The sequence below is a fragment of the Thamnophis sirtalis genome, unplaced genomic scaffold, assembly GCF_051295495.1.
Source record: "Thamnophis sirtalis isolate CommonGarterSnake01/CBP01778 unplaced genomic scaffold, rThaSir2_p1.2 scaffold_3, whole genome shotgun sequence".
NCBI lineage: Eukaryota > Metazoa > Chordata > Lepidosauria > Squamata > Natricidae > Thamnophis > Thamnophis sirtalis.
Window position 1 is genome coordinate 33,361,896 of NW_028261383.1, and position 27,730 is coordinate 33,389,625.

The 27,730-nt window shown below is 42.3% G+C and overlaps 2 protein-coding genes across 2 annotated transcripts; one reads left to right on the forward strand and one right to left on the reverse strand.

Moving 5' to 3' along the window:
• The first annotated feature begins 4,210 nt into the window (after positions 1-4,210).
• Positions 4,211-13,433, forward strand: LOC148047875 (cholinesterase-like). Its single transcript, XM_087708576.1, has 4 exons — positions 4,211-4,363; positions 8,424-9,888; positions 11,007-11,170; positions 12,526-13,433. Coding segments are annotated over exons 2-4 (1,620 nt in total). The 5' UTR covers positions 4,211-4,363; positions 8,424-8,434; the 3' UTR covers positions 12,528-13,433.
• A 4,951-nt stretch (positions 13,434-18,384) lies between these two features.
• LOC148047876 (cholinesterase-like) lies at positions 18,385-27,687 on the reverse strand. The gene is made up of 4 exons (XM_087708577.1): positions 27,531-27,687; positions 22,022-23,486; positions 20,707-20,870; positions 18,385-19,325 (listed from the first exon to the last, which is right to left on the reverse strand). Coding segments are annotated over exons 2-4 (1,620 nt in total). The 5' UTR covers positions 23,476-23,486; positions 27,531-27,687; the 3' UTR covers positions 18,385-19,323.
• Positions 27,688-27,730: the final 43 nt, after the last annotated feature.

Here is a 27,730-nt window from a genome sequence, read left to right on the forward strand (position 1 = left end):
AGGGGTTGTGTCACATATTGATATCTATGATTTCGCGTGCTTTTGCCTCAGATCTTGCTTTGCTTAGCTGCTGTCTTCTCATAACCAATAAAAGTACTCTTAATTCTGCAAAATGGAGTTAAGTGGTTTTTTTCTTGATTGCTGAGGGAGCCTGGCCTGACAAATATCCTGATATGGAGAAACTAGTTTAGGCAAGAGAGCTAAATTAGCATGTGAGCCTTTTAATTAAAGATATTTCCTCATGTGCTAAAAACAATTTCGATCTCAGATTCTAGCAGTTACTGGAATTCATGTGTCCTGATTTGGAAAGGTAGATCCTTTTGTTGCCCAATTAGCAGGTTCATAGCATTAAGAGTTGGGTTTTTCAAATATTGCCCCATAGCAACTTCTTCCTGAAACCATCTCCATCACCTTCCCATATCCCAAACTCCCAATGTTTCTCTTGAAAGTTATTTTGGCAAGACCCATCTCCATTCTTTTTGCTTTCAGTCTGAATTCCATAGATCTCAAATGTAATAAAAGACGCACGTTTTAGAATGGCCTAAGAATCAGGCTGAGCTGAACATACTGCTACAAGAGGACAGAAAAGTCACACATAGCAATGTTCAAAAAGATAGAAATGATTACATGAATGATTTGCAGGAGGAATGGATGAGCAGGATAGGCCTAAAAAAATAAAAACCTGTCTTTTAACAAAATGAAAGAATAGCATACAAAGTTGAGGAGGAGAACAGATCAGAGGTGGGTTTCTGCTGGTTCTCTCCAGATCGGGCAAACCATGTAGTGACGGTGATGGGGGGCTCCACCCGCCCACCCGGATGACCGGACGCTTCTGTGCATGCGCAGAACCACCACATGAACGTGCAAGCACATGTACACAAGCGAACCAGTAGTAAAATAAATTGAAACCCACCACTGGAACAGATGCTAGGATAAAGTAACAGCCAGAGGAATTGAATGAGAGAAAGAAGAAATGGATGATGAAGTTCTAAATCAGATCATCACAATTTAGTCACAAGTGATAGTGCCATCCCCATTCAAAAACAAAGATTAAGAATATCTGTTAGATGGTTGATATATCTCCCAATCTTTTTACAGTAATGGCAGAAGACTTTACTATCTACATAGGGAAATCCCTAAACTAAATTCCATGTGATGTTTTAAATAAAAATGTACTACATTCCTCACATATTGGATATTCGACCACTGCTATCATGTCACCCCTAATCCTTTTCATTAAACTAGACATACCCAGTTCCTGCAACCGTTTTTTATATGTTTTTGCCTCCAATCCCCAATCATCTTTGCACTCTTTCTAGAGTCTCCACATCTTTTCTACATCGTGGCGACCAAAACTGAATGCAGTATTCCAAGTGTGGCCTTACCAAGGCATTATAAAGTGGTATCAACACTTCAGGTGATCTTGATTCTATCCCTCTGTTTATGTAGCTTAGAACTGTGTTGGCTTTTTTGGCAGCTGCTGCACACTGCTGGCTCATATTTAAATGTTTGTCCACTAGGATTCCAAGATCCTTCTCACAGTTACTACTATCAAGCAAGTTATCGCATATACTGTAGCTGTGAATGTTCTTTTCTTGCCTAAATGTAGAGCCTTACCTTTTTCACCATTGAATTTCATTTTGTTAGATAGAGCCCAATGTCCAAGTCTGTCAAGATCCTTCTGTATCTTAAGCCTATCTTCTGGAGTGTTGACTATTCCTGCTAACTTGGTGTTGTCTGCAAATTTTATAAGTTCCCCATTTATCCCCTCATCCAAATCATTGATGAAGATGTTGAAGAGTCCTGGGCCCAAAACAGAGCCTTGGGGTATTCCACTGCATACTTCCCTCCATGTAGATGCAGTTCCATTGAGGTCTACACGTTGAGTGTGGTTGGTCAGCCCATTACTGGGTACTTATGTGGCCACCATCTTCACTTTAAAAAAAAAACAAATTCCCTTCTCTTAATGACTGTGTGATTCACTTAACAAATGCAGGGATTCATTTAACAACCTTGGCAAAAAAGGTCATAAAAGACAGCCCCTTTGCTTAGCAATGGAAACTCTGGCCCCAATTGTGGTCATAAGTTGAGGACGTTCTATTTTCTGAAGGTAGTTCTGCTTGGAAAAGAACACTTTTCTTTTCTAGGAAATATGGACATGGGGTGTATTTGCAAAGGGCTGGCCATAGGTGGAGGACAACACAGTGGTGAAATTCAATTTTTTTTCTGTGGGCGTGGCTTGGTGGGCGTGGCAGGGGAAGGATACTTCAAAATCCCCATTCCCTTCCCACTCAGAGGCCAGCCAGAGGTGGTATTTGCTGGTTCTCCTAACTACTCAAAATTTCTGCTGCCGGTTCTCCAGAACCTGTCAGAAGCTGCTGAATTTCACCCTGGGACAACATCATCTTTTTCTGCATTCAAGAAGCACGTTCCGCTCTTCCTTTTATAGTAGTGAGTGTGCAAGCAGAAAGTGCACACCTGTCCAGTGCCTCTTCAATTCCTTGCATCCTTGCAAACCATTCTTGCTTCCACCCTATGGCTCCACTTCTTCCACCATTGATTTTTACTTTTTAAACTCTCTCTTTGTTTCAGAATATCATCAATTCTATCCAGCCAAGATCTTCCTCTCAGAGCATCTACTTCTCTTTTATGTATTCATTTTGCAGTTTGATCCCCATTCATATGACCAAGCTCAAACACATTAAAACTTTGCTTGGAAGTGCCAAAAATAAACCCTAACATTTCTAATTTATTTTTTATGTAACAAAAAGGAGTTTTTACGTAATTAAAGACAACATAGAATTCCGCAGAAGCCAAAATCCACACTGGGGAATGGTTGGAGAATGTTTACAGAAGGAAAGTAAATAGACTTGAACTTTTGGACAGAGCAGGATCTGATTTGAGCAGATTGACTGTGAAAGTAGGACAAGATTCCATTCTTTATAGAAGAAGAAAAAAAGAGAGACGTACAGAATTACAAGTAGAAAATCAGAATCAGTTGTTTGAATTTGGTTGTGGCTGGAATTCCCATAGACAATTTATCGTTACCTCTAGGGTGATTAAAATGTACAGGTAGTCCTTGACTTACAACCATTCATTTAGTGGCAATTCAGTGTTACAACAGCACTGAAAAAAGTGACTTATGACCATTTTCCCACTTATGACCGTTGAAGCATCCCCATGATCATGTGATCAAAATTCAGATGCTTGGCAACTGGCTCATCTTCATGACAGTTGCTGCGTCCTGTGATCATGTGATCTCCTTTTGCGACCTTTTCTGACAAGGAAAGGCAAAGGCAAGCCATGTTCACTTAACAACCATGTTGCTAAGTTAATAAATGCAGTGATTCCCTTAACAACTGTTGCAGAATAACAGAGTTGGAAGGGACCTTGGAGGTCTTTTAGTCCAATCCCCTGCTTAAGCAGGAAACCCTACACCACTTCAGACAAATGGCTATCCAACATCTTCTTTAAAACTCCCAGTGTTGGAGCATTCACAACTTCTGGAGGCAAACTGTTCCCCTGATTAATTGTTCTGTCAGGAAATTTCTCCTCAGTTCTAAGTTGCTTCTCTCCTTGATTAGTTTCCACCCACTGCTTCTTGTTCTGCCCTCAGGCCCTTTGGAACCGTGACAAGAAAAGTTGAAGAAGGGGGAGGTGGCAAAGTTCACTTAACAACTTTCTCATTTAGCAACATAACTTTTGGGCTCCACTATGGTCACAAATCGAGGACTACTTGTAACCCCCGCCCCCTTTATTTGGAGCGTCTTTTGAAGATGATGAAGAGACACATCCACTTGTATATTTGTGGAGATTGTGTGTCCTGATCTCAAGGTGGCGCAGTGGTTAAAAGCAGCACTGCAGGCTACTGCTAGATCAGCAGGTCAGCGGTTCAAATCTCACCGGCTCAGGGTTGACTCAGCCTTCCATCCTTCTGAGGTGGGTAAAATGAGGACCCAGATTGTTGGGGGCAATATGCTGACTCTCTGTAAACCGCTTAGAGAGGCCTGAAAGGCCTATGAAGCGGTATATAAGTCTACTGCTATATTGCTATTTGTGCTGGGCTGCCTTTTGCCCTGCAGTGTCTGGTCTTGGTGATTCACTAACTTTGGAAATTAGCAGCTTGGCTTGTTAGGGGAGAGGCTTGCACACATCCACCCCACCCCCTCACCCCCATGCAGCCTGAAGGGGAGGAGAGCAAGCAGAAGATAAGGAAGAGGAGAAGAGGAGGCAACAGGTTCTTTCCCTGACAGACACTCTGGCAGGAGAACACCAAGGAGCAAGGACAAGGACAGTCTTATTTTCCTGGACGGACGGACCATCATCTAATATCCAGTCCCAGCTAGTGCCGATGAGAAAGCAGGTATGATACGGCAAGAATGAGTATGTTCTAATTACTCACCGGTCAGAGTTGAAGTTGGGAAAGCAGCTGGGAAATAAAAGCAGAGAAAGATATAAATATGGAATGTGGAATGTTTGAACAATTCTGATAGATTACAACCTAATGAGCATTATTGTTAGAAATACAAGTTGAATGAATGAATGAATGACTAGCTATGATTGACTTTACTAGTTTCATTTGTATTAGAATGAATCAAACCCAGGTGCCACACTGTTCACACATTGATTTGATATATTTATAAAAGAAATTAAAAACTTGAAGAAATGAAAGCAGAGAAAGAAAAGAGGTGTTATTCTAGATTTGTGTTTGGCAGAAATCATTAGGTAGGCTACAGTGGTGAAATTCATTTTTTTTTTACTATCGGTTCTGTGGGCATGGCTTGGTGGGCATGGCAGGGGAAGGATACTGTAAAATCACCATTCCTTCCCCACTCCTGTGGGAAGGATATTGCAAACTCTCCATTCCCTCCCCACTGGGACCAGCCAGAGGTGGTATTTACTGGTTCTCTAAACTACTCAAAATTTCCGCTACTGGTTCTCCAGAACCTGTCAGAACCTACTGGATTTCACCCCTGGTAGGCTATCTCCTCAGACAGCAAGGATTTGGCCAGGTGGGAGACGGCAATGGCAACCATCTGGCTATTTGTTTTGGGCGAATCACATGATCTTAAGGCCCCTTCCAATTCTGTTAATCTGTATCTGTATCAATCTAATGAATCTTGCTACCTCATGTAGAGGACACTATCTTCTAAATGCTAAGGTTACACTAGCATTGAAGAGAGATGGTAGAGAAAGAGAGAGTAGAACTGCATAACTTTAGTGCTTGATTACTTAACCCATTTTCTAAAAAAAAGAAGACCTGGTAAGAAGATCACTTACCTGGAACATTTCCTTGTTTGGATGGTGAAGAACCGAAAGGCACACAATCTCTTTGAGCTTGTGGGTGCAAATGAATGGGCAACATTAGTGCATGGAGAGCCAGGAGAATGCAGGTAGTCCTCAGCTTAGGACCACAATGGATCCCAAAATTTCCACTGATAAGCAAGAGAGTTGCTAAGTGAGTTCTGCTCCATTTTGTGACCTTTCCGCCACAATTGTTAAGTGAACAGTTGCTCAGTTAGTAACCTGGTTGTTAAGTGAATCTGGTGTCCTGGTGACTTTGTTTGTCAGATGGTCACAAAAGGTGAACACATGACCCCGGGACCCTGCAATTGGCATAAATACATTCCAGTGGCCAAGCGGACGAAATCTGACCAAATGACCATGGAGATGCTGCAATGGTTGTAAGTGTGAAAAATGGTCATAGGTCACTGTTTTCAGTTCCGTTGTAACTGCAAACAATCACTAAACAAATAGCCAAAAGCCAAGGACTGCTTGTATCTCCTTTATACCGATTTCTCCTGGCATCGCTGAAATATCTGGGTCTTCCAGAATGCTTACATTAGGTTTCCATAATGCAGGATGGATTAGGAGGGATAAAGGGAAGAGGAAACAAACTTTAGGCAAGTTCTGTGAAAGGCTTTTTTATCTGGTCTTGAACTTGTCCATGATCAGTTACAAAATGGAAAAGACTTGTATGGAAGTAAATGATAACAAGACACAAAGTGTTACAAACAGTCCGGAGATCCTTAAACACAAATGGAATCTCCTCTTATTTATTGTATTCATTAAATGTTTATTCCACCCATCTCCCCTACAAGGTGACTCTGGGTGGCATAATTTTATTGAGACAGATGTTTACTCTTGACACAACCAAGGAAAGGGTTTTGAAACGCTATGAGAATAGGATAGAGTGAGAAAAGGCAGAACCAGGAATTAATAAGAGGAAGAACCCAGATCATTAAGCAACCGTACTTTATTTGCCAAGAGTTGGACACAATTGAATGAATACCATCATTAGCATCGTCACTTTATTTGCCAGAGTTTATATTTGCCACTGAGACAAATTGACTTGACTGAATGTTGGCAGGTTGAAAATGTCAAGTGGAAAATTGGTGCCCTTGTATCCTTGATAAGCTAATCTTTACACCGCCATTGTCAAAGAATCTTTTGTTCTCTTCATTCCCCAACTCTTCTGGTTCTTTGAGAGTTTTTTTTTTTTAAACCTGAGCCACAAATTTCTTCCTCCCTGTTTCTCTCCCTCTGGTTGAAAGTTCACAATATCACAGAATTTTATTGATTGATTGGTTTTCTCAATTTATATAGTCCCTCATATCACTTTATGTGACTCTAGATGGCTTATAATCAGATGATTAAAAGCACAAAATGCACCATGGAACCCCAAAATAAAAACACATTGCAGGTGAGCATCATCTAATCTATCATCCATACAACCAGAAGATGACCACAGCCACAGGCTTGAGCATAATGTGATACTTTGTAACCAATATCACAAAAGGCAATGGGGCCCATCTGACCTCTGGGGGAAGGTGTTGATTGGATGAGTGCCATTGTGGTCCCGGACCAAGACTGGGTCCTTAACCAGTTAGTTGAAGCCCAATTGAACACACCAAGGTGGAGTTTGAAACAACACAACTTTGATAATGAAACATTGGCAAGAAAACCACCAAGCTCAGAGAGCACCAAACACCCCACAACACAACTCCATTCTGTGCAGAAGGAGAACATACACTTTCTGCTCCATTGTGCTTTATAGGACTCTCTGGGTGGTTTACAATATTGGCATATGGTCCACCCCTAACAATCTGGGTCCTCATTTTACCAATCGCTAAAGGATGGAAGGCTGAGTAAAACTTGAACCTGTCAGATTCGAACTGGGCAAAGTTACTGCATTCTAACCACTGCGCCACCACAGTTGTTAACATAGGAAGGTTTCCTTAAAAACCTGTGTAACCTCATTGTTTACAGCTAAGTCTTTTATGCCCCTAAACCACAAAACCCACAACCGAGATGCCACCGTTCCATTTTATGACTAAGACTCCTATAGCACTTGTTTTTTTTAATTAATTAAATTTGTTTGCCATCCATCTCTCTGTGTGCACACATATAGCTGTAAGTGCGCATAGGTTAACCACAAATTTTTACAATATAACTGTCATTCTGGAAATTCTTATGTTCTACTTTAGTAATGCTTTAGCAATATTTGCAAGCCTGTGGTTTTACTTCCTCCTGCATGCCTTGTCCTAAAGTAGACCTGGGAGTCACACCAAGCAAGCCAGAATATTAAGCAAAGCCAGATTATTTCACCAATGCAAATCTATTATGTCAACATGTATTCCACAAGGCTTGTTGATTAATAATATATATCCATGGTTGCGAATTGTTCTTAGTTTAGCACCAAGGCAGACAAAGCTCTTCTTGTAGGCTTTGCCAGCTGACACTCCCTAGTTAACAGTAGCCAAATCATGTGTTTCCTGCTAGATCAGACAGGCCAGAGAAACCACTGCGGGGAGGTGCTCTCATAAGTAACCACTGGGGAGACCATTGGAGAGAGATGGTCTTATAAGTAACCAAGTCTTAAATAACCCATTGACAACCTGTGCTTTGAATTGTACCCAGAAGCACACAAGAAGCCAATGCAGTTCGCAAACCATTGATGTCTCAGATGTTCTGGGTAATTGGCATCAGTAATTGCTTGCACCAAGCTCAGCCTGAGGTTAAAGCATGTTGCAGTAGTCCAATCTGGAAATCACAAGGGCATGAGTGACTGTGAGCAGGTCCAGGAATGGGTACACTTGACACACAGCCCCAAGTTCCGCAAAGGTCCTTCTAGCAATGACTATTGTCTGCTCTTATCTGTCCAACATGGCCTCCAGATTGTGTACTGGGTCTCTCTGAGTCAAAGTCACCCATCTCAAACCGAAGATAGAAGGTATCTTGAACCAGCAGGTCCAGAAACCCACAGCTGCTCAGTCTGGCTTGGGTTGAGGTGCATCAAAACCAATTTAAGCTTTCCAAAATATATATTCAAATGGATTTGTGTATTCATATACTCAAATTAGGTTGCGTGACACAGGAAGAGTTATATCCAGTTAACCATTTTGTGTTTCTGATTCTTGCAGATATAGCTACTATGCTTTGTTTCCTCTGGTCACGTTTGAGCTTTTTCTTCTTCCTCTCATTGGTTTGCAAATGTGCTTCCGATAATGACGCTCCAGTAGTGACCAGCAGTGGCCCTATTAAAGGCAAAACGGTCTTGACTAGATCTGGTTCCGTGAGTGCCTATCTGGGAATCCCCTATGCGGAATCTCCAGTGGGGAGATTCCGTTTACAAAAGCCCGTCCCACGTCAGCCATGGAGCGAAGTATTGGAGGCCACCCGTTTTGGCAACTCTTGTCCCCAGACTGATATTCCTGGCCTTCCTGATAAAGACATATGGGTCGCCAACACACCTATGTCAGAGGACTGTCTCTTTCTTAACATCTGGGCACCCCACCCTCGACCTTCAAGACCAGTGCGTGTCCTTGTATGGTTCCAAGGCATGGGCTTTATCACTGGCACAGCCTCGCTAGACATGTACAACGGAGCGATCTTGTCTGCCACAGAGAATGTCATAGTGGCTTCCATGAATTATCGCTTGGGGGGTCTAGGCTTTTTGTACTTGCCCCCCTACATCCCGGGAAACATGGGCTTGTGGGACCAGCATTTGGCCCTCAAGTGGCTGAAGGAAAACATAGCTCTCTTTGGGGGAGATCCAGCTCAGTTGACTCTGGTTGGGCAAAGTGCAGGAGCAGCTTTGGTGGGTTGCCATCTCCTTTCCCCACTGAGCCAACCCCTTTTTGCCCGTGCTGTGCTTCAGAGTGGCGTTCCCAATGCCATTTGGCCCTGGAAGAGCCCCCGAGAGGCCCACAATGATGCGATCATGCTCAGCAAACAAGTGGGGTGTGCAAGAGATAACGACAGGGCTGTGGCGAGCTGCCTACAGCAGATAGACTTTGGACACGAGAACTTTACACATTTGACTCTGATCAACTCATTGACCACAGATGGCGTTTTCCTCCCAGGCAAAGTCCCAAATCTGCTGGACACTGCAATTCTTCAGGGAAAGCCAATTCTTACTGGGGTCACTGATGATGAAGGTTCCAGTTTTGTATTGCTTATGTATCCGAGCACAAAAACAAACGGAGGAATATTAACATGGGAGCAGCTTCTCCAAGGTGTGGCGGTAACTATGCGAAGAGGGACCACAAAAGAAGTTGCGAACACCGTCGCCCAGAAATTCAGTGAAGCTAATCAAGGGCAATACCGTTTGGCATTTTCTCAATATATGCGAGATTATTTCATGGTGTGTCCCTTGGTTGAATTTGCTGCGAAGGTCAGAAAAGCTAGGAAGACGGCATATGTTTACTCCTTCAGTCACCACCCTTCTGGCTCTGGATGGCCTGAGTGGGTAGGGACACCCCACGGAGCAGAGATACCTTATGTCTTTGGAAACATGGCGTCAGTAACAAACCGATCCATCACAGATGCTGAGGAAGCATTGAGCCGTCAGATGATGAGATACTGGGCAGAGTTTGCCAGAGGCGGGTAAGGAACTGACCCCTCCAGCCCATAAAACACAGTCATTGCTCGTCCTTTTCATGAATTGGACTCTTGCTTTGTGGCAGTGATGGAACTGATTAATCTGAATGAACCCGGGGGATCATCTCTCGCCAATTTCCCATTTTCCAGAGAGCAATTATCCTCTGTACAATTGCAGAGAATAATTCAAGTCTGGGGGCCCATTCAGTAGCAATAGCAATAGCACTTAGATTTTTATGTACCGCTTCATAGTGCTTTTACAGCCCTCTCTAAGTGGTTTACAGTGTCACCTTATTGCCCCCAACAATCTGGGTCCTCCTTTGAGCAACCTCAGAAGGATGGAAGGCTGAGTCAACCTTGAGCCGGTCAGGATTGAACTCCTGGAGTGATCAGTGAGTTAGCCCTGCAGTACTGCATTCTAACCACTGCGCCATCACAGTAACATAAGGTTAAGGAAAGGTTTTCTCAGCAGTTGTCTGTTGCTGATATGGAGTGCCATTAATCCCCCCCCCCCACTGTAGTATTCCAAACAGCAGTCAGCAGCTGAGTCTTGTAACTATTATATTTCCCATAACGATTGTGTCAATTGTATGGTCGCAACATTGCTGTGGTTCTAGTACCAGCAGTAACAAGCCAGAAGAACATAGGACTTCAGCAATGGGACACAATGCTCGCTGCTTGATCAGGAAGTCCACCTGATGACCATCTCGGTTGGGAATTGTCCTCAGATCTTGTCCTGTTTCTTTCCTTATGGCCTGTCATGGCGAAAGGTAGTGATCCCTTATATTAACGTTTAGAGGAATGATAGGGAAAACTGTGAGTAAAGTTTGTGGAGAACAAGGGAACTATGGTGCTCACACCTGATGATTCTTGGGACTAAAAGTACCCACTTTGTGAGCACCATATTGTAGAAAGAAAGAAAGAAAGAAATGAAAGGAAGGAAGGAAGGAAGGAAGGAAGGAAGGAAGGAAGGAAGGAAGGAAGAGAAAAGAGGGAGGGAATGAGGAAGGCCTTAAGATTTGGAAATAATTATTTGATCTCAGTGGACTCCAATGCCTGTAATTCTTGTAAATAGACAAGAGATTGTTTGTAATCCTACCATAATTTCTCAATTGCCTTTGTAGGACTCCAACAGGGTCAAAGCCAGATGAGGTACAATGGCCACTGTATGACGCCACAGAACAGAATTTCTTTCACATCAGCACCGCAGCAGCCCAGGTCAAACGGCTGTCACCTGCCCCACTCTGTGACTTCCTGGCTACGCTTCCTGCGAACGACACACAACCGTGTGAGTTGAGGTCTTTGGGGAAATAAATTCTCTCGCTGTAGAGCAGCATGGCAATGAGCAGGAGGAGGAACATCTGGTTTGTGAGGACACTGTAGGAAAAATGGCTAGAATAGTATATTATATTATGGACAAGATAAACTGCCTAGGAACAATTAGTGGTAGTGGATAAAGTGTCTGTCTGATGCCATGATCAAGTCCCACGTCTTCATGGAGCTCCCAGTTCCACCCCTTTCACAAGATCTTTGTTATGAGGATGAAATGAAGGGATATGATCTTGCGCTCCTAAAGAAGAAGTGAAGTAGGAGGATAAGGATGGTCCATGACTTATGACCACAATTGGACCAGTGATAGGATTCATTTTTTTTTACTATCAGTTCTGTTGGTGTGACTTTGTGGGCGTGGCTTTGTGGGTGTGGCAGGGGAAGGATACCGCAAAATCCCATTCCCTCCCCACCCCGCCAGCCTACTTTTGAGCTCCGTTCTCCTGTTCAGGGCAACAAAAGAAGATCAGCTGGGAGGCTGGGAGGCAGGGGGGAGGCAGCCTATTTCTCGGTTCTCCAAACTTCTCAAAATTTCCCCTACTGGTTCTCCAGAAGCTGTCAGAACTGGCTGAATACCCCCTCTGAACTGGACCAGAATTTTGATCGCTGAGCAAGGTGGTTGTTAATTGAATTGTTTCCAGTTTTATTGCCTTTTTGCCACAGTTGTTAAGAGAATCACTGCAGTTCTTAAGTGAATTGTGTGATTTTTAAGTGAATCCAGCTTCCTTCATTGACTTTGCTGGTCAGAAGCCAGCTGGGAAGGTTGCAGATGTTGACCATGTGACCTAGGGATGTTGCAATCATTGTAAATACATGCCAGTTGCCACGTGCCCAAATTTTGATCATACAATCTTGGGGTTGGTACGATGGTAATAAGTGTGAGAACCTGCTGTTTTTCAGTGCTGCTGTAACTTTGAGTAGTCTTTAAAGGAATTACTGTAAGTCGAGGACTACCTGAGTCCTATAATCATTAAGAAGTAAAATAGCAATGAATCTTATTTTCTCTCTTCCTGCTTCATGAATATGGATGGCCACTAAACCTGGTACATGGATGACTACTTACCTTATCCATATTTTTTTAACCTTTTTACTTCATGTGAGACAAAAATGCTTTTGCTATGAGTCAAAAAGCACCTGAAAGCAGCTGGCAATCATATAAAGGCTAACCAGACCTGTTAGTTGGTGTATTTCAATTAAAGCCACAATTTGGTCAGTGAACTAAGCTAGTCTGTTATATGAAGTATTGTTTGGTCCTCTGACTTGGTAAACTTAGTTTCTTACACTTTCCCCTTTATTTATTTTTTCCATTGGCAGAGAAATCTCCAGAAGTCCCGGACTCATGAATTGGGAAGTTGAACCAGGAATATAGAATATGGCGTATAATACCAAGAATACAAGTTGATTCAAGATATGAGCTCTTTAGCTGTCAAGATATTGTTTAGCTGTTATATGGGAAGAACTAAAAACACAAGGAGGGGTTGGGAATGATTGGCTGAGCCTCAGTTCAACAAAAATCACTGAGTGCTTTGCAATGGTGGCATGTGTGGCTCAGCCTATGCCAACTCCACTTCTCACCCTGTCCCTTTAGGTGGTATAATAGGAAGGCAATAGAGTAGGTATATTTAGCCATGGGTGCAAGTACATTCATCTGATTTTAGAAGTATAGTCATTAGACTTTGGGCATCTTAAGGAATAACCCATATATTCTTTCTTTGTATGAAGGGGAATCCTAGTTAATTCCCATTTTCTGGAAGGAAGGCTGTGCTATATATAGATACAGTCTCATTAGAAAGAGGCCAGTTTAAAATGGGAGGTGGTATGGAAAGTGTGAATACATCTATAAGTATGGCTGAGTGTTGTGCATTTGGGTCAGCTTCACATCTAATATAAAACACTTAATGTAACAGCTGTAAAAACTGTGGGCCATTAGAACGAATGCCATTGCATCCATATACTACTAGAAGTCAATTGGGCAATGCCACTTTTTCCCATCATCTCCATTATATCTTAATGCTGTCCATATCATCATTATCATCTTCATCTTCCTTATCATTTACTGTTCTCATCACCAGCACCGCCATCATCAAAGCCACCAATGATAACATCATATTCATGAGCTGTCATCAAACTTATTAATAATGATCTCTTTTTTTCAATCAAATTTGTTTTGTTTTTTCCTTTCTTGGAACGAATTTTCCTTTTAGCCTCTTTCTACAAATGATTCTTTAAACCATTATCATTAAATAAAGTGCATACTAAAATTAAAAGGAAACGATATCATTATTTTTCTGCGAAATCTCTTAAAAACTATATAGGAATCAAAAGATTTATTACTAGTCTATTAATTATAATAACAACACATTACATTACACACCAGTGGTGGGATTCAAAGTTTTTTACGACCAGTTTTGTGGATGTGGCTTGGTAGGCATGGCAGGGGAAGGATACTGCAAAATCCCCATTCCCCCCCCCCCCCCCGATCAGCTGGGACTCGGGAGGCAGAGAATAGATGGGGCCGGGTCAGTCAGAGGTGGTATTTGCCAGTTCTCCGAACTACTCAAAATTTCCACTACCGGTTCTCCAGAACTGTTCAGAACCTGCTGAATACCACCACTGTTGCGCACTATAATATCTCTCTCAATGTCTATGGAGATTCTCAGTCATCCTGTTCATGGTGGTCCCAAAGGTGCTTTTTGAAAAGGCAACTGGACTTTCTGGTTTTTCTTTGAAGATGTTTCACTTCTCACCTTCCATTCACCTTCCATTCCCCCCCATCCGCTCAAAGCTGAAGAAGCTTCTTGGATGAGAAGCAAAACATCTTCAAAGAAAATCCAGAAAGTCCAGTTGCCTTTCGAAAAATCTCTTTTGGGATTCTCTCTCCTCAGTTAATAGGGTCTATCAACCAGCACACTGTGGCCTATTATCTTACCACAGATTCTGTTAACTACCACATCTTAACTACTCATGTATCTCTATATAAATTAAAGATCCTTGGTCACTTATTGGTAATCAAATCCTTGTCTTCTATACAATGAAAGTCAAGTCCTTTCTTAGTTTTTTCTCTCTGAAGGAATCTTAATTTGACTGAAATAACTGGAAAATTTGAATTATAGTCTGCCATGACATATATGGGTACTAATCAGGGGTGGGTTCCTACCAGTTCTAACCTCTTCTATAGAAGAGGTTCCACAAATCTATAGTGCGTTTAGAACCGGTTCCAGCTCCCTCCCCCCGCCTGTCCACACATCATCAAGATGAAGAGTGAGAGGAGGAATTCTGGGAGTTGAAGTCCACAAGTCTTAAAGCTGTCAAGTTTGAACACCTCTGGGGGGTTTTATCTAAAGGGTTAGGGGTGCAAGGGTCTTATAACATGACAGCTTTAAGACTTGCGTGCTTCAAATGCCAGAGTTCCTGAGCCAACATTTTGGTTGCTAAGCAAGAGCGTTGTTAAGTGAATTTCACCACATTTTACAAGTTGGCCATGCCCACCCAGTCACATGGCTGGCAAGCCACTCCCACAAAGCAGGCCACACCTACAGAAGAGCTTCTAAAAAATTTTGAAACCCACCACTGGTACTAATGTACCTGTCTTGGCACTTATCTAATTTTTCTACATTGCCAGAAAGTAATTGTAAGGCTAAAAACCTACTAAGCAATCTGCATCTCTGAACATCAATTTTATTTACCAAGAAGAGGTCCCAAACAAATAGAGTAAGTAGTTGTAGTTGAATTTTTGGGGGGAAGTACACCAGAAAAGAAAGAAATCCAAAATAAACAAGGAAAGTTTGAATATATTGGTACGTAGCGGATATGATTTCATTGATGTTGGGAAGAAAGGGCAAGCCAGCTAAACACCCAAAGATATAACACATTGCACAAAAAGGATCTGTAAACAAAAGAAACTATTATTTCCAGCAAATGTGATGCCTTAGAATGAGAATGTCAGAGTTGGAAAAAGAACAGTAGTCAGAGCTTATCTTATCAACCAGGGAAGAACTAAACGGGAGTTGAAATTATTGAACAAAATAAGAGGGGATCGTATGCCCCCACCCACCCACTCCCAACCCCATCCGACAGAAGGAGATGAGAGAAGAGCAGTGGAGAGAAGGAAATCTCCTCCATCCCCTCCCCGCCTCTTCCAAATTATACACACAGACACTGCCCTCACCATCCCGCAGCCCCAATTCCAGCCGCACCAATTCAAGCTCCCAGATCTCTCTCTCTCTCTTTTTTTTTCTCCACTCATCCCCCGCCCTCAACCAAACAAACGAGCAAAGGAAATACAAGAAAAGCAACTTTTTAAAAAATAAAGAAAGAAATAAATGAAATCCAAGGCACGGGAGGAAAATCCCACTTGACACAAGGACAGTTTTTCCCAAATGCCATCACTATGCTAAACAACTAATTCCCACAACACTGTCATATTACCTACTAAGACTGTATTAATATTATTCTTCTCTTCCTTCCTAATACTTATCTCTTCCCACTTGTGACTATAACCATGTTGCTTTTATCTTTACAATATATATTGTTTTATTTGTTTCCTATTACAATTTGATTGCCATTTAGTTTTGTTTTTACTATTCCAGAAACAAGCTTTCTAGAAGCAGTAATCCACTATGTCTAAGAGTTATCCATTTCCTCACCCATATTAATACAGCTGCATTGTAGTAGAGCTTCCAATCTGGTAGTCCAAAGAGCTCATCATCCAGTATCAGAGGTGGTATTCAGCCGGTTTTTTCTGGTTCAGGCGAACTGGTAGCGGCAGCTGCGGGAGACTCTGCCTATTACCCCGACACACGCACTCACGCTCACAATTGTGAACTGGTAAGGAAGGTAAGTGAATTCCACCGCTGTCCAGTATGGTTAGCTGACTTCCTCAGCTTTGGGGACAGTCAATGGCAGTCTTGGAGGCCACTGGAGCTGACGTAAAATGATTGTTTGGTGTGGGTGACACAAACATTTGAGCATTTTGTCAATTGTTTTCTTTAATTGTCTGCTGTTTAATTGTGCACATGCCCAGGATAAACTGACCAGGTGGACCAATTATTTAATCCTTGGTAGGAATAATGCTTTTGAATATTGCATAAACCTCTATATCGCCCTTCAGCACCTCATGTTTTATGGTTGATAGATGCTCAGATATCAAGCTGTCTATTTTGTGAGCGGACTTTGGTCTGCCATCAAGTTTGTTGAGTTTATTTTCAATTCACCTGAGACTAGTCGAAGGATTAATTAATTGCAAGCGTGACACACAATAAGACTCTGTAAAATAATTTCAACTCCCGTTTAGTTCTTCCCTGGTTGATAAGAAAAGCTCTGACTACTGTTCTTTTTCCAACTCTGACATTCTCATTCTAATGCATCACATTTGCTGGAAATAATAGTTTGTTTTGTTTACAGATCCTTTTTGTGCAATGTGTTATATCTTTGGGTGTTTAGCTTTTAAATGCCTGTATTTGTAGTTTTTGTGTTTCCCTTTCCCTCCTTGGGTTTGTGCGCTGCCCTGAGTCCCGCAGGGAATAGGGCAGCATATAAATAAAATGAAACCTAAACCTAAACCTCTTCCCAACATCAATGAAATCATATCCGCTACGTACCAATATATTCAAACTTTCCTTGTTTATTTTGGACTTCTTTCTTTTCTGGTGTACTTCCCCAAAAAAATTCAACTACAACTACTTACTCTATTTGTTTGGGACCTCTTCTTGGTAAATAAAATTGATGTTCAGAGATGCAGATTGCTTAGTAGGTTTTTAGCCTTACAATTACTTTCTGGCAATGTAGAAAAATTAGATAAGTGCCAAGACAGGTACATTAGTACCAGTGGTGGGTTTCAAAATTTTTTAGAAGTTCTTCTGTAGGTGTAGCCTGCTTTGTGGGAGTGGCTTGCCGGCCATGTGATTGGGTGGGAGTGGCTTGCCAGCCATGTGACTGGGTGGGCATAGCCAACTTGTAAAATGTGGTGAAATTCACTTAACAACGCTCTTGCTTAGCAACCAAAATGTTGGCTCAGGAACTCTGGCATTTGAGGCACGCAAGTCTTAAAGCTGTCAAGTTATAAGACCCTTGCACCCCTAACCCTTTAGATAAAAACCCCCAGGGGTGTTCAAACTTGACAGCTTTAAGACTTGTGGACTTCAACTCCCAGAATTCCTCCTCTCACTCTTCATCTTGATGATGTGTGGACACGTGGGGGGAGGGAGCTGGAACCGGTTCTAAATGCACTGTAGATTTGTGGAACCTTTTCTATAGAAGAAGTTAGAACTGGTAGGAACCCACCCCTGATTAGTACCCATATATGTCATGGCAGACTATAATTCAAATTTTCCAGTAATTTCAGTCAAATTAAGATTCCTTCAGAGAGGAAAAACTAAGAAAGGACTTGACTTTCATTATATAGAAGACAAGGATTTGATTACGAAAGTGACCAAGGATCTTTAATTTATATAGAGATACATGAGTAGTTAAGATGTGGTAGTTAATATAATTTCTATACGTCACAGAATCTGTGGTAAGATAATAGGCCAAAGTGTGCTGGTTGATAACAGAACAGACCCTATTAACTGAGGAGAGAGAATCCCAAAAGGGATTTTTCAAAAGGCAACTGGACTTTCTGGATTTTTTTTTGAAGATGTTTTGCTTCTCATCCAAGAAGCTTCTTCAGCTTTGAGTGGATGTGGGGGAATGGAAGGTGAATGGAAGGTGAGAAGTGAAACATCTTCAAATAAAAACCAGAAAGTCCAGTTGACTTTTCAAAAAGCACCTTTGGGACCACCATGACCGGGATGACTGAGAATCTCCATAGACATTGAGAGAGATATTATAGTGCGCAACAGTGGTGGTATTCAGCAGGTTCTGATCAGTTCTGGAGAACCGGTAGTGGAAATTTTGAGTAGTTCAGAGAACTGGCAAATACCACCTCTGACTGACCCGCCCCCATCTATACTCTGCTTCCCGAGTCCCAGCTGATCGGGAGGGGGGGAATGGGGATTTTGCAGTATCCTTCCCCTGCCATGCCTACCAAGCCACATCCACAGAACTGGTCATAAAAAACTTTGAATCCCACCACTGGTGTGTAATGTAATGTGTTGTTATTATAATTAACAGACTAGTAATAAATCTTTTGATTTCTATATAGTTTTTAAGAGATTTCACAGAAAAATAATGATATCGTTTCCTTTTAATTTTAGTATGCACTTTATTTATCATTTGTAGAAAGAGGCTAAAAGGAAAATCCGTTCCAAGAAAGGAAAAAACAAAACAAATTTGATTGGAAAAAAAGGTCATTATTGATAAGTTTGATGACAGCTCATGAATATGATGTTATCATTGGTGGCTTTGATGATGGCGGTGCTGGTGATGAGAACAGTAAATGATAAGGAAGATGAAGATGATAATGATGATATGGACAGCATTAAGATATAATGGAGATGATGGAAAATAGTGGCATTGCCCAACTGACTTCTAGTGGTACATGGATGCAATGGCATTCATGCTAATGGCCCACAGTTTTTACAGCTGTAACAGTAAGTGTTTTATATTAGATGTGAAGCTGACCCAAATGGACAACACTCAGCCATACTTATAGATGTATTCACACTTTCCATACCACCTCCCATTTTAAACTGGCCTCTTTCTAATGAGACTGTATCTATATATAGCACAGCCTTCCTTCCAGAAAATGGGAATTAACTAGGATTCCCCTTCATACAAAGAAAGAATATATGGGTTATTCCTTAAGATGCCCAAAGTCTAATGACTATACTTCTAAAATCAGATGAATGTACTTGCACCCATGGCTAAATATACCTACTCTATTGCCTTCCTATTATACCACCTAAAGGGACAGGGTCAGAAGTGGAGTTGGCATAGGCTGAAGCACACATGCCACCATTGCAAAGCACTCAGTGATTTTTGTTGAACTGAGGCTCAGCCAATCATTCCCAACCCCTCCTTGTGTTTTTAGTTCTTCCCCTATAACAGCTAAACAATATCTTGACAGTTAAAGAGCTCATATCTTGATTCAACTTGTATTCTTGGTATTATACGCCATGTTCTATTTTCCTGGTTCAACTTCCCAATTCATGAGTCCGGGTCTTCTGGAGATTTCTCTGCCAATGGAAAAAAAATAAAGGGGAAAGTGTAAGAAACTAAGTTTACCAAGTCAGAGGACCAAATAATACTTCATATAACAGACTAGCTTAGTTCACTGACCAAATTGTGGCTTTAATTGAAATACACCAACTAACAGGTCTGGTTAGCCTTTATATTATTGCCAGCTGCTTTCAGGTGCTTTTTAACTCATAGCAAAAGCATTTTTGTCTCATATGAAGTAAAAATATTTTAAAAAATATGGATAAGGTAAGTAGTCATCCATGTACCAGGTCTAGTGTCCATCCATATTCATGAAGCAGGAAGAGAGAAAATAAGATTCATTGCTATTTTACTTCTTAATGATTATAGGTAGTCCTCGACTTACAGTAATTCCTTTAAAGACTACTCAAAGTTACAGCAGCACTGACAAACAGCAGGTTCTCACACTTATTACCATCGTACCAACCCCACAATTGTGTGATCAAAATTTGGGCACGTGGCAACTGGCATGTATTTACGATGATTGCAACATCCCTAGGTCACATGATCAACATCTGCAACCTTCCCAGCTGGCTTCTGACCAGCAAAGTCAATGAAGGAAGCTGGATTCACTTAAAAATCACACAATTCCCTTAAGAACTGCAGTGATTCTCTTAACAACTGTGGCAAAAAGGCAATGAAAGCGGAAACAATTCAATTAACAACCACCTTGCTTAGCTATCAAAATTCTGGTCCACTTCAGAGGGGGTATTCAGCCAGTTCTGACAGGTTCTGGAGAACCATTAGCGGAAATTTTGAGAAGTTTGGAGAATCAGCAAATAGGCTGCCTCCCCCCTGCCTCCCAGCCTCCCAGCTGATCTTCTTTTGTTGCCCTGAACAGGAGAACGGAGCTCGAAAGTAGGCTGGCGGGTGGGGAGGGAATGGGGATTTTGCGGTATCCTTCCCCTGCCATGCCCACAAAGCCACGCCCACAAAGTCACACCAACAGAACTGATAGTAAAAAAAAATGAATCCCATCACTGGTCCAATTGTCCATCCTTATCCTCCTACTTCACTTCTTATTCAGGAGCGCAAGAGCATATCCCTTCATTTCATCCTCATAACAAAGATCTTGTGAAACAGGGGGAACTGGGAGCTCCATGAACACGTGGGACTTGGTCATGGCATCAGACAGACACTTTATCCACTACCGCCTACTTGTTTATCTTGTCCATATTATAATTTCGTATTTCGTATTTCGTATTTATTATAATTTATAATTATAATTCGTATTTATTATAATATACTATTCTAGCCATTTTTCCTACAGTGTCCTCACAAACCAGATGTTCCTCCTCCTGCTCATTGCCATGCTGCTCTACAGCGAGAGAATTTATTTCCCCAAAGACCTCAACTCACACGGTTGTGTGTCGTTCGCAGGAAGCGTAGCCAGGAAGTCACAGAGTGGGGCAGGTGACAGCCGTTTGAGCTGGGGTGCTGCTGTGCTGATGTGAAAGAAATTCTGTTCTGTGGCGTCATACAGTGGCCATTGTACCTCATCTGGCTTTGACCCTGTTGGAGTCCTACAAAGGCAATTGAGAAATTATGGTAGGATTACAAACAATCTCTTGTCTATTTACAAGAATTACAGGCATTGGAGTCCACTGAGATCAAATAATTATTTCCAAATCTTAAGGCCTTCCTCCCTTCCTCCCTCTTTTCCCTTCCTTCCTTCCTTCCTTCCTTCCTTTCATTTCTTTCTTTCTTTCTTTCTTTCTTTCTTTCTTTCTTTCTTTCTTTCTTTCTTTCTTTCTTTCTTTCTTTCTTTCTACCATATGGTGCTCACAAAGTGGGTACTTTTAGACCCAAGAATCATCAGGTGTGAGCACCATAGTTCCCTTGTTCTCCACAAACTTTACTCACAGTTTTCCCTATCATTCCTCCAAACATTAATATAAGGGATCGCTACCTTTCGCCATGACAGGCCATAAGGAAAGAAACAGGACAAGATCTGAGGACAATTCCCAACCGAGATGGTCATCAGGTGGACTTCCTGACCAAGCAGCGAGCATTGTGTCCCATTGCTGAAGTCCTATGTTCTTCTGGCTTGTTACTGCTGGTACTAGAACCACAGCAATGTTGCTACCATACAATTGACACAATAGTTATGGGAAATATAACAGTTACAACACTCAGCTGCTGGCTGCTGCTTGGAATACTACAGTGGGGGGGGGGGGATTAATGGCACTCCATATCAGCAACAGACAACTGCTGAGAAAACCTTTCCTTAACCTTATGTTACTGTGATGGCGCAGTGGTTAGAATGCAGTACTGCAGGGCTAACTCACTGATCACTCCAGGAGTTCAATCCTGACCGGCTCAAGGTTGACTCAGCCTTCCATCCTTCTGAGGTTGCTCAAAGGAGGACCCAGATTGTTGGGGGCAATAAGCTGACACTGTAAACCACTTAGAGAGTGCTGTAAAAGCACTATGAAGCGGTACATAAAAATCTAAGTGCTATTGCTATTGCTACTGAATGGGCCCCCAGACTTGAATTATTCTCTGCAATTGCACAGAGGATAATTGCTCTCTGGAAAATGGGAAATTGGCGAGAGATGATCCCCCGGGTTCATTCAGATTAATCAGTTCCATGACTGCCACAAAGCACAAGTCCAATTCATGAAAAGGACGAGCAATGACTGTGTTTTATGGGCTGGAGGGGTCAGTTCCTTACCCGCCTCTGGCAAACTGTGCCCAGTATCTCATCATCTGACGGCTCAATGCTTCCTCAGCATCTGTGATGGATCGGTTTGTTACTGACGCCATGGTTCCAAAGACATAAGGTATCTCTGCTCCGTAGGGTGTCCCTACCCACTCAGGCCATCCAGAGTCAGAAGGGTGGTGACTGAAGGAGTAAACATATGCCGTCTTCCTAGCTTTCCTGACCTTCGCAGCAAATTCAACCAAGGGACACACCATGAAATAATCTCGCATATATTGAGAAAATGCCAAACGGTATTGCCCTTGATTAGCGTCACTGAATTTCTGGGCGACGGTGTTCGCAACTTCTTTTGTCGTCCCTCTTCGCATAGTTGCTGCCACACCTTGGAGAAGCTGCTCCCATGTTAATATTCCTCCGTTTGTTTTTGTGCTCGGATACATAAGCAATACAAAACTGGAACCTTCATCATCAGTGACCCCAGTAAGAATTGGCTTTCCCTGAAGAATTGCAGTGTCCAGCAGATTTGGGACTTTGCCTGGGAGGAAAACGCCATCTGTGGTCAATGAACTGAACAAGGTCAAATGTGTAAAGTTCTCGTGTCCAAAGTCTATCTCCTGTAGGCAGCTCACCACAGCCCTGTCATTATCTCTTGCGCACCCCACTTGTTTGCTGAGCATGATCGCATCATTGTGGGCCTCTCGGGGGCTCTTCCAGGGCCAAATGGCATTGGGAACGCCACTCTGAAGCACAGCACGGGCAAAAAGGGGTTGGCTCAGTGGGGAAAGGAGATGGCAACCCACCAAAGCTGCTCCTGCACTTTGCCCAACCAGAGTCAACTGAGTTGGATCTCCCCCAAAGAGAGCTATGTTTTCCTTCAGCCACTTGAGGGCCAAATGCTGGTCCCACAAGCCCATGTTTCCCGGGATGTAGGGGGGCAAGTACAAAAAGCCTAGACCCCCCAAGCGATAATTCATGGAAGCCACTATGACATTCTCTGTGGCAGACAAGATCGCTCCGTTGTACATGTCTAGCGAGGCTGTGCCAGTGATAAAGCCCATGCCTTGGAACCATACAAGGACAGGCACTGGTCTTGAAGGTCGAGGGTGGGGTGCCCAGATGTTAAGAAAGAGACAGTCCTCTGACATAGGTGTGTTGGCGACCCATATGTCTTTATCAGGAAGGCCAGGAATATCAGTCTGAGGACAAGAGTTGCCAAAACGGGTGGCCTCCAATACTTCGCTCCATGGCTGACGTGGGACGGGCTTTTGTAAACGGAATCTCCCCACTGGAGGTTCCGCATAGGGGATTCCCAGATAGGCACTCGCGGAACCAGATCTAGTCAAGACCGTTTTGCCTTTAATAGGGCCACTGCTGGTCACTACTGGAGCGTCATTATCAGAAGCACATTTGCAAACCAATGAGAGGAAGAAGAAAAAGCTCAAACGTGACCAGAGGAAACAAAGCATAGTAGCTATATCTGCAAGAATCAGAAACACAAAATGGTTAACTGGATATAACTCTTCCTGTGTCACGCAACCTAATTTGAGTATATAAATACTCAAATCCATTTGAATATATATTTTGGAAAGCTTAAATTGGTTTTGATGCACCTCAACCCAAGCCAGATTGAGCAGCTGTAGGTTTCTGGACCTGCTGGTTCAAGATACCTTCTATCTTCGGTTTGAGATGGGTGACTTTGACTCAGAAAGACCTAGTACACAATCTGGAGGCCATGTTGGACAGATAAGAGCAGACAATAGTCATTGCTAGAAGGACCGTTGTGGAACTTGGGGCTGTGTGTCAAGTGTACCCATTCCTGGACCTGCTCACAGTCACTCATACCCTTGTGATTTCCAGATTGGACTACTGCAACATGCTTTCACCTCAGGCTGAGCTTGGTGCAAGCAATTACTGGTGCCAATTACCCAGAACATCTGACACATCAGTGGTTTGCGAACTGCATTGGCTTCTTGTGTGCTTCTGGGTACAATTCAAAGCACAGGTTGTCGACGGGTTATTTAAGACTTGGTTACTTATAAGACCATCTCTCTCCAATGGTCTCCCCAGTGGTTACTTATGAGAGCACCTCCCCGCAGTGGTTTCTCTGGCCTGTCTGATCTAGCAGGAACCACATGATTTGGCTACTGTTAACTAGAGAGTGTCAGCTGGCAAAGCCTACAAGAAGAGCTTTGTCTGCCTTGGTGCTAAACTAAGAACAATTCGCAACCATGGATATATATTATTAATCAATAAGCCTTGTGGAATACATGTTGACATAATAGATTTGCATTGGTGAAATAATCTGGCTTTGCTTAATATTCTGGCTTGCTTGGTGTGACTCCCAAGTCTACTTTAGGACATGGCATGCAGGAGGAAGTAAAACCACAGGCTTGCAAATATTGCTAAAGCATTACTGAAAGAGAACATAAGAATTTCCAGAATGACAGTTATATTGTAAAAATTTGTGGTTAACCTATGCGCACTTACAGCTAGATGTGTGCACACAGAGAGATGGATGGCAAACAAATTTAATTAATAAAAAAAACAAGTGCTATAGGAGTCTTAGTCATAAAATGAAACGGTGGCATCTCGGTTGTGGGTTTTGTGGTTTAGGGGCATAAAAGACTTAGCTGTAAACAATGAGGTTACACAGGTTTTTAAGGAAACCTTCCTATGTTAACAACTGTGGTGGCGCAGTGGTTAGAATGCAGTAACTTTGCCCAGTTCGAATCTGACAGGTTCAAGTTTTACTCAGCCTTCCATCCTTTAGCGATTGGTAAAATGAGGACCCAGATTGTTGAGGGTGGGCCATATGCCAATATTGTAAACCACCCAGAGAGTCCTATAAAGCACAATGGAGCAGTAAGTGTATGTTCTCCTTCTGCACAGAATGGAGTTGTGTTGTGGGGTGTTTGGTGCTCTCTGAGCTTGGTGGTTTTCTTGCCGATGTTTCATTACCAAAGTTGTGTTGTTTCAAACTCCATCTTGGCCCGGGACCACAATGGCACTCATCCAATCAATACCTTCCCCCAGAGGTCAGATGGGCCCCATTGCCTTTTGTGATATTGGTTACAAAGTATCACATTATGCTCAAGCCTGTGGCTGTGGTCATCTTCTGGTTGTATGGATGATAGATTAGATGATGCTCACCTGCAATGTGTTTTTATTTTGGGGTTCCATGGTGCATTTTGTGCTTTTAATCATCTGATTATAAGCCATCTAGAGCCACATAAAGTGATATGAGGGACTATATAAATTGAGAAAACCAATCAATCAATAAAATTCTGTGATATTGTGAACTTTCAACCAGAGGGAGAGAAACAGGGAGGAAGAAATTTGTGGCTCAGGTTTAAAAAAAAAACCCTCAAAGAACCAGAAGAGTTGGGGAATGAAGAGAACAAAAGATTCTTTGACAATGGCGGTGTAAAGATTAGCTTATCAAGGATACAAGGGCACCAATTTTCCACTTGACATTTTCAACCTGCCAACATTCAATCAAGTCAATTTGTCTCAGTGGCAAATATAAACTCTGGCAAATAAAGTTGACGATGCTAATGATGGTATTCATTCAATTGTGTCCAACTCTTGGCAAATAAAGTACGGTTGCTTAATGATCTGGGTTCTTCCTCTTATTAATTCCTGGTTCTGCCTTTTCTCACTCTATCCTATTCTCATAGCGTTTCAAAACCCTTTCCTTGGTTGTGTCAAGAGTAAACATCTGTCTCAATAAAATTATGCCACCCAGGGTCACCTTGTAGGGGAGATGGGTGGAATAAACATTTAATGAATACAATAAATAAGAGGAGATTCCATTTGTGTTTAAGGATCTCCGGACTGTTTGTAACACTTTGTGTCTTGTTATCATTTACTTCCATACAAGTCTTTTCCATTTTGTAACTGATCATGGACAAGTTCAAGACCAGATAAAAAAAGCCTTTCACAGAACTTGCCTAAAGTTTGTTTCCTCTTCCCTTTATCCCTCCTAATCCATCCTGCATTATGGAAACATAATGTAAGCATTCTGGAAGACCCAGATATTTCAACGATGCCAGGAGAAATCGGTATAAAGGAGATACAAGCAGTCCTTGGCTTTCGGCTATTTGTTTAGTGATCGTTTGCAGTTACAACGGCACTGAAAACAGTGGCCTATGACCGTTTTTCACACTTACAACCGTTGCAGCATCTCCATGGTCATTTGGTCAGAATTCGTCCGCTTGGCCACTGGAATGTATTTATGACAATGGCATGGTCCCGGGGTCATGTGTTCACCTTTTGTGACCATCTGACAAACAAAGTCACCAGGACACCAGATTCACTTAACAACCAGGTTACTAACTGAGCAACTGTTCACTTAACAATTGTGGCGGAAAGGTCACAAAATGGAGCAGAACTCACTTAGCAACTCTCTTGCTTATCAGTGGAAATTTTGGGATCCATTGTGGTCCTAAGAGCTGAGGACTACCTGCATTCTCCTGGCTCTCCGTGCACTAATATTGCCCATTCATTTGCACCCACAAGCTCAAAGAGATTGTGTGCCTTTCGGTTCTTCACCATCCAAACAAGGAAATGTTCCAGTAAGTCAGTGATCTTCTTACCAGGTCTTCTTTTTTTTTAGAAAATGGGTTAAGTAATCAAGCACTAAAATTATGCAGTTCTACTCTCTCTTTCTCTACCATCTCTCTTCAATGCTAGCGTAACCTTAGCATTTAGAAGAGAGTGTCCTCTGCATGAGGTAGCAAGATTCATTAGATACATACAGATACAGATTAACAGAATTGGAAGGGGCCTTAAAATCATGTGATTCGCCCAAAACAAATAGCCAGATGGTTGCCATTGCCGTCTCCCACCTGGCCAAATCTTTGCTGTCTGAGGAGATAGCCTACCAGGGGTGAAATCCAGTAGGTTCTGACAGGTTCTGGAGAACCAGTAGCGGAAATTTTGAGTAGTTTAGAGAACCGGTAAATACCACCTCTGGCTGGTCCCAGTGGGGAGGGAATGGAGAGTTTGCAATATCCTTCCCCCAGGAGTGGGGAAGGAATGGTGATTTTACAGTATCCTTCCCCTGCCATGCCCACCAAGCCACGGCCACAGAACCGATAGTAAAAAAAAATTGAATTTCACCACTGTAGCCTACCTAACGATTTCTGCCAAACACAAATCTAGAATAACACCTCTTTTCTTTCTCTGCTTTCATTTCTTCAAGTCTTTAATTTCTTTTATAAATATATCAAATCAATGTGTGAACAGTGTGGCGCCTGGGTTTCATTCATTCTAATACAAATGAAACTAGTAAAGTCAATCATAGCTAGTCATTCATTCATTCATTCAACTTGTATTTCTAATAATAATGCTCATTAGGTTGCAATCTATCAGAATTGTTCAAACATTCCACATTTTCTCTTGTTATTACTTTCATTTTATTATATTTATATCTTTCTCTGCTTTTATTTCCCAGCTGCTTTCCCAACTTCAACTCTGACCGGTGAGAAATTAGAACATACTCATTCTTGCCGTATCATACCTGCTTTCTCATCGGCACTAGCTGGGACTGGATATTAGCTGATGGTCCGTCCGTCCAGGAAAATAAGACTGTCCTTGTCCTTGCTCCTTGGTGTTCTCCTGCCAGAGTGTCTGTCAGGGAAAGAACCTGTTGCCTCCTCTTCTCCTCTTCCTTATCTTCTGCTTGCTCTCCTCCCCTTCAAGCTGCATGGGGGTGAGGGG